General features: G+C 56.6%; 2 protein-coding genes across 2 annotated transcripts; one reads left to right on the forward strand and one right to left on the reverse strand.

The window, feature by feature from the left end:
* Positions 1-742: 742 nt before the first annotated feature.
* Positions 743-2,623, forward strand: CCM_08699 (C6 transcription factor; the record flags this gene model as incomplete). The annotated part of the gene is made up of 1 exon (XM_006673836.1): positions 743-2,623. The coding sequence occupies one exon, from the start codon at positions 743-745 to the stop codon at positions 2,621-2,623; it is 1,881 nt and encodes a 626-aa protein (XP_006673899.1).
* A 551-nt stretch (positions 2,624-3,174) lies between these two features.
* CCM_08700 (cation transport ATPase) lies at positions 3,175-6,581 on the reverse strand (the record flags this gene model as incomplete). Its single annotated transcript, XM_006673837.1, has 3 exons — positions 3,175-6,011; positions 6,064-6,122; positions 6,169-6,581. 3 exons carry the CDS (start codon positions 6,579-6,581, stop codon positions 3,175-3,177), a joined length of 3,309 nt encoding a protein of 1,102 aa, XP_006673900.1.
* Between the last annotated feature and the right edge of the window lie 3,070 nt (positions 6,582-9,651).

Here is a 9,651-nt window from a genome sequence, read left to right on the forward strand (position 1 = left end):
GACCACTTTGTTACCTACAGATGTGTTTGACACACATGCTGTAATATTGCAGGGCTGCGTTGTTTCTTGCTCACCAATCTCCGAAAAGAAGAAGAACGGACGATGGTGATGATCTGCGATGCTTCTCCGATTCATCTTGCGGACAGTTCTGTCAGCCCTAAACCACGGTCGCGTGCCATCCTGCTGTCCAGCAATACCGCGTATCGCGAGATGACGATCCACTGACTGGGACCGCCGCGAAATGGCACAGAAAAGAAGTAAAAAAAAATTGGCTGACAGCAGACTCTCGGATGAAGCTTGATCGGGAAATAGAAAATGAGGCAGCCAAGTTCCGTTCGTCCCAAGTCTCTTCTCAACAAAGAGCAAACGGCGACTCGCCAGCTGAACCCACTACTGCTACCAGCAGCTCCACCTCTGGAATTTAGCAGCTCTCACGATCTTGGATGGCACTTTTTCCCTTCCACGTCCACGCCCATTGGGTAAAGAAATTCAAATCAATCAAGAAGAATTTGATATCATCGAAAGCTGCATCTCTTGTGCCCGTCGTATTCCCTCAGATTCCTCTCCAGCGCCGAACCGCCCGACTGAACGCCATGCCGCACCACTAGAACGCCCTCTTGCTGCGACAGCAAGCCAAACCCCTCCTGTCGCCCAACCCGCCGCCACCAAGCCCATCATCACTCCAACGCAGCATCGACCAAAAGCAGAAGAAAAAAAATTCACTATCGCGCCTGCTCGCGCCATGTCGACCCGCGCCATCCGCGCCTGCGACGGCTGCCGCGTCCGCAAGGTCCGCTGCAACGGCGCGCAGCCCTGCTCCCAGTGCGCCCACCTGAACCTGGCCTGCAAGTTTGCGCCGCCCCCGGCTAAGCGCAAGCCGGGCGTGCGCGGGCGTCTCGTCGCGCAGCTTCGCCAGGAGCAGTCCAGCGGCGGCGGCGGCGGCGTCGGCGACGGCAGCAACGGTGGCAGCAACAAGACCTCGCCGCTGACGAGCGGCTCCGTCGCCTCGAGCAGCCCGCTCAGCGCCAGCGACGCCTCCCCGCCCGCCGTCACCTCCATCGCCGGCATCGTCAACTCGGACCCCCACGCCGATACCGCTCTCACCACCGCCGCCGCCTCCCCGTCCCTCCCCGCGACGCCCTCGCCCACCGCCGCCGCCGCCCACAGCAGAAGCAGTGTCTGGCCGCACCACACCGTGCACTACTTTCTCGGCTACCTCGCGCTGTACGAGGAGCAAATCTACCCCGTCAACCCGGTCCTGACCTGCGACGAGATGCGCGCCGCCGTCCACAACATGAACGCCAGCCTGCAGGACCGCGCCCTCGTCTACGCCTTTGCCGCCGTCACCATCAACCTCACCCAGACGCTCCTCACCGCCGCCACCGACACCCTGACCGAGATCGCCACCCTCATGAACCTCGCCATCCAGGTCCACCGCCAGGCCGAGACGCGCCGCGACAACAGCACCGCCTGGACGAGACCCGACGCCGGGCCCTCGGCCGCCAGCGTCAAGTTTGGCGAGCTCCCCGTCAACTTCAAGCGCGTCATGACGTGCGTCTTTCTCGAAATCTGCATGATGGCCTTTAAGCGCTGGGACCGCAGCCTCATGCTGCTCCGCGAAGCCATCACCATGATCCAGGTCCTCAACGTCCAGCAGTACGATTCCCTGCCTTTTGACGGCCTGCAAATCGACGACTTTGACGGCCAGAACAGCAGCAACACCACCACAACCCACGCCAGCTATCCCAATCCCGCCGACGCCACCGTGCACACCGGCATGCGGCCCCGCGACGTCTTTCGCCTGCGCCGCGTCTACTGGGAGCTGTACATTCACGAGCGCTTCCTCTCCACCATCACGGGCTTCCCCTGCGTGCAGCGCGCCCTGGCGGCCGTGCCGCTCCACGACCCCTCCATCTCGCCCCACGTCGACCTCGGCTTCAACCGGCTCGTCAACCTGTTCCGCGTCCTCGACGGGCCCTTTCTCGCGCACTGGACCGCCCACAAGGACCCGACGCTGCGGCTGCCCGCCCCCGCCATGACGGCCCAGTGGGTCGAGAGCAAGCAGGCCGAGCTCGACCGCGACGAGGACGGCGCCGCCGCCGCCGAGCACCGCCTCACCCTGCGCGACCCGGCCGCCGCCCGCCCGCGCTTCACCGAGGTCCAGCACGTCGACCTCTTCGTCACCCGCGTCTGGCTGCGCACCCTCGTCTGGCAGTTCGCCCTGCATCACGGCCTGCTGCGCTCCGCGCCCCCGCGCGACACACACGAGGGCCTGTCCCTGCACTTCCCCGCCCAGCGCCTGTCCAGCCAGCTCCGCGCCCTCGTCGCCCGCCTCGGCAACGTGTCCAGCATCGTCACCCACGGCTCCGGCATCCTCCACAAGCTCTTTGAAATCACCTCGACCGTCGCCGACGTCCTCGCCCTGCCCCTCGGCCCCGGCCAGACCGAGGAGGAGGCCCGCGCCCGCCTCCAGGACTTTGCCTTTCTCGTCCGCTTCCTCTTTAGCTTTGAGCGCATCGAAAAGACCCAGCGCGACTACCTGCGCGAGAAGCTCGGCGTTCTCGGCCGCCAGTACACTATTGTCGACTTTGCCAGCTTGGCGGGGAAGAGCCCCCATGCGTGAATTTTTTTTTTAAATTATGTTTATACGGTTTTTTTTTAACGACACACGACGACTTAGAAAGCAGTATATGGGAAACGACTAGCATGGTTGCGTTTTTTGGTGTACTTCATTTTGCATCATGGCATGTTTGGTGTTGGCGGTGTTTGGTGCGGGACCTCCCCAGCTTTTTTGATGACTGACAGGTACTCAAACAGGTACATTTTGACACAATAGTAACAAATATTCAATGGAATTATGTGAACAAGTTTCACCTCAAAAAAACATATTTGAAAGCTCGGTAATCATGTAATCACTATAATATGTTTACATAATACATAATGGCTGATAAAACAGGCCTGCCCTTCCAGGCAAGCAAGGTTCAGAGGCCGACCGCATCGCCAGCCCCTTGAAAAGGAAAACACCCACGAAGCTCAATCGCGGTTCCTGGCTCAATAAGACGCCTTGTTGCAGAAAGGCGCAATGTTTGAGCCGTCAAGCCGACTACCTGCGCGCCAGCAGTGTTGAACGGGCTGGCCCGCGGTCGGGGGGGGGCACAATCCACAAACACACGCCTAATCGCTCTTGATCTTCGTCAGAAGCATCGTCATAGCGGCGAAGATGACGGGCAAAACGCTGACAATCTCACCAAGACCAGCGTAGGCAGGCGGGATGCGGACCTTGACCAGGGCGCCCGAGGCGAGCAAAATGGCGAGAACGTTGTAGACGGCGGACCAGGCAAAGTTGAACACCATAAGGCGGAAGCTGACGCGGCTTATTTCAATCACAAAAGGTATACCCTCGAGGCCCTTGAGGAGAACAACATCGGCGGCACCACGGGTGATCTCACTGGCGGAGAGGCCGCTAGCAATCTGGACGCCCACGTTGGCTTGCGTCACAGCCACGGCATCATTGGTGCCATCTCCCACAAACATGACATTCTTGCCTTGTATCATGAGATGTGCAACATAATCGCGCTTCTCGGAGGGCGTGTGTTGCCATGCGATGTTATGGACTCCGACTTGACTAGCAACCACCTCAACTGCCTGGTGCAAGTCGCCAGAGACAATGTGGACGGTGATGCCGCGCCGAGAAAGCTTCTGAATGACGTTGAAGGACTCTGCACGGAGACGGGTGCGTAGACCGTAGACGGCGATAGGCTGGTCGTCTCGAGTGATGACGAGAAGAGTAAGGCCCTGGGTCATCAGGTTCTCGACAACCGGATCGGTGTCGGTTCCGGTCCACTTGGGGTTGCCGGCGCGAACGACATGGCTCCCAAAGAGAGCTTTGACACCGGAACCAGGTATAACACGAATGTCGGTAGCAGTGATTTGGCTGGTGACCCGGCTCTCGAGATACTTGGCCACGCCAAGGGATACGGGATGATTATTGCCAGCAACAAGCAGCTTTGTCATAGCAGTAGCCAATTCTTCGCTGCCGCTAAAGAATTCGGTAGACATGACCTCAAGGTCCGTCTCGGTAATGGTGCCAGTCTTGTCAAAGACAACATCAGTCACTTTGCGGGCACGCTCTGTACACTCAGCCGACTTGATAATGACACCACTACGAGCAGCGACGCCTCCAGCGACGACTAAGACCATAGGAACAGCTAATCCGAGAGCACAGGGGCAAGAAACAGCAAGGGTAGCGACGGCGTAAGTAATGGCATTGGAGACGGCCCGACCAGCATTGTACTTGCGAACCCGAAGGCCCACCACGACCCAGACGACAATGACAAGAACGGCGACCGCGCTGACAATGGGTACGAACCAGCTGGCAACGCGGTCGGCAGCGTCCTGCAAGGGGGGCTTGGTGTTGGCGGCGTCTTCGACAAGCTGCGCGATATCGGTAACAGTGTTTTTGCCGGGAAGGCGGGTCAAGCGAGCCACAATGGTGCCAGTGCTGTTGACTGTACCAGCGATGACCTCGTCACCTTCCTTCTTGAACACGGGATGACTCTCGCCAGTCAGCATCGACTCGTCCACGTCGCTGGAGCCTTCGATGACAATTCCATCTGTGGGAACAGCCGTGTGAGCGGGGATCTTGAACTTGTCACCATACTGGAGAAGTCTAGCGTCGATATCCTTGTCTTGACCATCTTGGATAACAATCGCGGAGCTAGCTTGGAGCGAACGGATAGAAACGGCCTTGACAGCTCGAACACGGGCATAGGCGGCGACTAGGCGACCGAGAATGACCAATGTGATAAGAAGGGTGCCGGTTTCGAAGCACTCGGCAGTCTCAAGAGGTTTGCCGGCCATTCGAAACGCAAATGCAACCACGGAGTAGAGGTAAGCAGCCGTAATACTGATGACAACCAGCATGTCCATCTCCACAACACCATTGTAGATGAGGGAGGAGAGAGCAGGGCGATAAAAGTCAGGTATAGCAATAGCCTGGACAGCTGAAGCCAGGCATAGGGAGACAGTTGCCTTGGTTGGCTCCTTCACTACATTATCACCCCAGGCCATGACTAACACAGGAATTGTCAAGGCAGCGGCAAGAATGGTCTTCATCAACTGGTCGTACAGTCTCTTTCGACCACTGGATACGGACGGGTCATCCCGAGGAGGTGCAAGCCCTTCGATCCCTGGGGGTAGCCTTCCGTAAAGCTCCCGGGCACCTATGACGGTTGGATCATAGCTGATTCGAACTGTTTTCTTGTCAAGAAGCGACACGTCTGTAACGCCAGGTATGTCGAGGTCCAGTAGGCTCTTAGCCACTGAGCCTGCGGCAAGTACATCTAGAGTTTGGTCATCACTCGAAAGCTTGATGCATTTGAAGCCTGTAGCACGTTCCGCCATCTTGATTACCTTGTCTGGAGCCGTGATTGAGGTATTGATGTCGCATTCGGCCTGTCCCATGAGAAAATTGACGCGCACGTTGGAAACGCCGTCTATACCTCTCAGACCCTTGTCCATCTTGTTCCCGCAACAAGTCATGCCCTCGACATGAAGAGCAAGGTGTTCAAACCCACCAGCCTTCTCGACGTCACCAAAGTTGATGGGTTGAGTATTCGAGATTGGATCCTCGTCATGACTATGATGGACGTGGTCACCACTGCAGCACGAGTCCTTTTTGTTTTCATTGCCACAGCAAGAGTCCTTTTCAGACGCAAGACGTACTGGCTGCTTCATGTTACGTTGCTTCAATCCATGGTGGTGGTCAGTCGGGTGGTCGCCGCGGGCTGACCTGCAAGAGGTAGCAGTGTTGGCAGATCGTTTGCGTTTCTTGTGGCGCTGGGTGCTGCAGCAAGTTTTGCCCCATCCATGGTCGAGGACACTTCGGCAGATGCAACGGGCGGATTTGAGGTATGTCCTATACTGCTTGAATGCTTTCTCCAAATGGTCAGGGCAGGGGACAGGAGCGTGGCAGTCAGAGGCATCGTGGCTGTGCCGGTGGACGTTGCGGGCTGCCGCATGTAAGTGGTAGATCTGGGCACACGGGAAGGAAAATATACTCACCATCAGGCATCTCTGCTTCACTTTCACAAGCCTTTCTACACCTAAAGGCGGCAATCGCCCTGATGCACGTTTCTATTGGATTAGGTAGTCAGCCTCAGGTCGTACAGGCTGTGTGTAACAAAGCCAAGTCGGGGTAGCAAACCGTCGCAGTGCTCGTTATTGGTGTCACAGCAAGCCAATGTTGCCGAGCTGCAGTCATCCTCAGCTTCGCAATCAGCGTCGTCATCGCAGACCTCGCCCTTGGTGGCACAATCGAATTCATCAACGCAGTGGTCATGCTCCTGGGTAGCGGCCTGGTCGTGGCTATGGTATTGACTGTGGTCTGCATGGGCAAAGTGTTGGTCATGTCGGTGGTCGTGGCCATGCTCGTGGTCGACATGGGCTTGAGTATGTCCGTGTTCGGCATGAGCTTGATCATGGCCATGATCATGAGCAACAGTACCGCGGTCGTGAGTCGCGATCGAAGGGCCGCCGCAAGATGGGGAGGCGTCCTTGCCGGGGCCGCTAGAGCAGCCCATTCTGCTCAGGGTAGCAGATGGTGTAAGACACGACTGGTTGTGCTCGGGCGGTCAGGTTTTGGTGTTTGCGTAAGAAGGAAATTTTATCAAGGAGGAGGTTGCTCAGAAGTTGAAAGCACCGTAGCTATGTAATGGACCCGGGGACTAGATATATAACGATGGCGGGTGGTGGTGACCTCTGGCAGAAGTGGCTGCCGTTTGCTTCTGTCACTGTTTGCCGGCGGCTGGCGGCCGGCCGGCTGCCAGCTCCCAACGCCCGATTGGTGCCAACTGCCAACTTTCAACTGCCAGCTGCCAGCTGCCAGCTGCCCGTCGTCGGCGAAGTGGCAGATTAATCCAGGGTACACCAATAATGGTGCTATTTTCGTCATGACGGAAGTAGCTATTGGTGGCAGTCACCATGAGTCTGTCGCCATGGGGCGGGCGGATCTAGGCCGCAACTTGTTGTCAGCTAGGCACGGTATAAAGCTGCATCATCGTACAGACATCCGTCGATATTATGGGTTATGTCCTGATTTTTCACTCCGTCTCAAGTTCTACTAAAAAACTTACCCGATTAGTGACAGCCCGTCGCAACCATTGGCTCCATCCCAGCCGAGTGGGACCGATCTTAATTTGAGCGTACGTCGTTCCTCGACATACGGCTGCCTGGCAAAGTAGACCGCTTCGCACCTCGCTGCCGAGTCCTATGAGTCATTAACGACCTTGTATCTCCCGGATGTTGCATCCATGTGCCTACCCGTCACCCTGCGTCCAGCTTCCGGCAATCCACCATCTCGCCAATAAACCAGGGACCTCGACCTCACCTTGTCATGTAGCACAGTAAAAGGAGGGCATGATAACATCCTCTCGGCCACCGATCGATAGCCGGGCTCTCCTATCCACTTCCAAATGATCGCCACAGGGCTCTTTCGACAGCCAATCATGGGCGACATTCCCTCCCGTGGGCCTCGGTTGCCTACACCCGTGCAGATCTAGACCTTGAAGACATATTGGAATTGCAAGGGTATCGAAGACTTGTTCTCGCTTCACCTGCATGATGCGAGGGGCAAGAATTAGGCACCAGATGACCCACATAACCACCAGGCAGCAACATTTGTATTGTATTGTATCTATTTAACGCCGGGGGATTCCCTGAAAAGGGCAAAAGGCCCCTGCAGGGGCTAGGCAGCAACATTTGCGACGTGTATCATGCTTCAAAATAGAGGTCATAATATGCAGATTAATTATCGCTAACAAGATTCCAGGAAAGGTAGTAATCCCGGTAGATCGACTCTTCGATACCCAACTTTACCCAGGTTGCACAGCGCGCCGTTGTCGAAGTCCTTTGAACCGAGCGCCCACCTATACCGGGAGTTCCCTAGTAAATAAAGGCTCGATAGATAGATCAAGACAAAAACGCATATATAGGAAAAGGACGATATATCCGATACAAAACAGAGTACATAGCGTAGTGATTTACGAAGAGGTGAAGCGCAGGCCCGACCTTACAAGACCAACCTCAACGCCCACTACCAGACCAACCAATGCCCACTTTCTTCGCTTTTTCCTATTAAAAAGTAAGCATTCAATTCCACATCTCGAGCGTGGCACTCACGCTTTGCAAACTCGAAAAACCCGGGATTCTTCCTCAGAGGCTACTCGCGGCCCAGATCGGCCACGACCACCAAGACCACCAAGACATGGTCCGGCAGCGTCTCGTACGAAGAAACCTCCCTAAAGGGTTCAAATAGTCGATCAAGGTGCTCGAGCTTCATCGTCGTCCACATCTTGGTATTGCTGTACAGCGCCCCCGCCAGCACGGCCGTGCAGTGCCCGCGACGCAGCACCTGCGCCAGCTCGCCCCCACGCGGCATGGACTTGGGCGCGCCCCTGCTGCGGAACAAGTCCTCGCGCACCTCGAATAAGAGTCCTCGGTCCTCCTGCAGTGCCGCCTCGCCGTCGCGTGCGGGCGGCCGAGGAGCGGCCCGTGGTCGAACCGGGGCGTCGTCGAGCGTGTTCGGCTGCCCGGGGTACGCGGGGTCTTCGTTGTCGCGCATGGTGCCCTCGACGTACAGGCGGTGGTGCAGTATGTGGACGGCCGTGGCCAGCAGCGTGACGGCGTAGTACAGGCCGCCGATTTGGTCGCGCGACAGGTGCCGCTCGGCGCGGGCGACAAGGGGGTCCAGATACTCAAAAAGGTGGGTTACTAGTATGACGGTCGTGAAGAGGTTCGCGTAGGACAGTGGCGTCCAGTTTAACGGCATGTCGCTGAGCACAATCGCGTAATAGAGGAGCCGGAATAGTAGGCCGAGGATCATGACCAAGTTCGGGTATGACAGCGTCCTGAAGTCGTGCGGCATGTTGTCGGACGGCATCGTGGGAGGGAGGAGGGGGGCGTCTGGCTGAGTAACGGGGATAAAAGGCGCAGAATCGAACCATTAGAGGTGAAAGTGGCATTTCTAGCGGGATTCCGAACGGGCTTTATGTAGACGTGTGCTTGTGCGCTTTCCTCCTCGTCTGTAGCCTAGTTGTCCGACGACGGATAGAGTGACATGATAGTGTCCTGATACTGCACACAACGCAGACTGCTGCCTCACAAGGCGTCGAGTTTTGAGTCTTGGGGCGGTGCAATTTCGCAACGAGCGTATTTCCGAGGGCAGCGCTGCAGATGACATCCGTGCCAGTATCAGGTCGTCAGGTGTCACTAAGCGTGTCTACATGAGCTACTAAACTGTTGCCTTGTCGTAACCGTGTTTCTGACACTTGGTACCTCTCCTATACTGTCATTGTCCAAGAGCTTTTACGCACGAGTCCCGTCACTCAATAGGTTGCTGTACATGGCAGGGGCTCTATAGTTGCCGTCAGCTCTTCACAGTTGCGAGCGGGACGGATATGCAGAGTCCTGTAAGTAAGATATTTCAATCCGTTTATAGGTAGGGATGGAGTAATTTGTACAGCGCGACGAAATGGTCCACGTCACAGTGCTCGACAACTCACAGCCCAGTGACCCTCACTCCCATATACCACCGCGAATAAGATTTGCCTTACAACAACCTCACCGTTCAAAAGTCCCTTCACCTAGATATGA

This window comes from Cordyceps militaris (genome assembly GCF_000225605.1).
Source record: "Cordyceps militaris CM01 unplaced genomic scaffold CCM_S00007, whole genome shotgun sequence".
Lineage (NCBI taxonomy): Eukaryota > Fungi > Ascomycota > Sordariomycetes > Hypocreales > Cordycipitaceae > Cordyceps > Cordyceps militaris.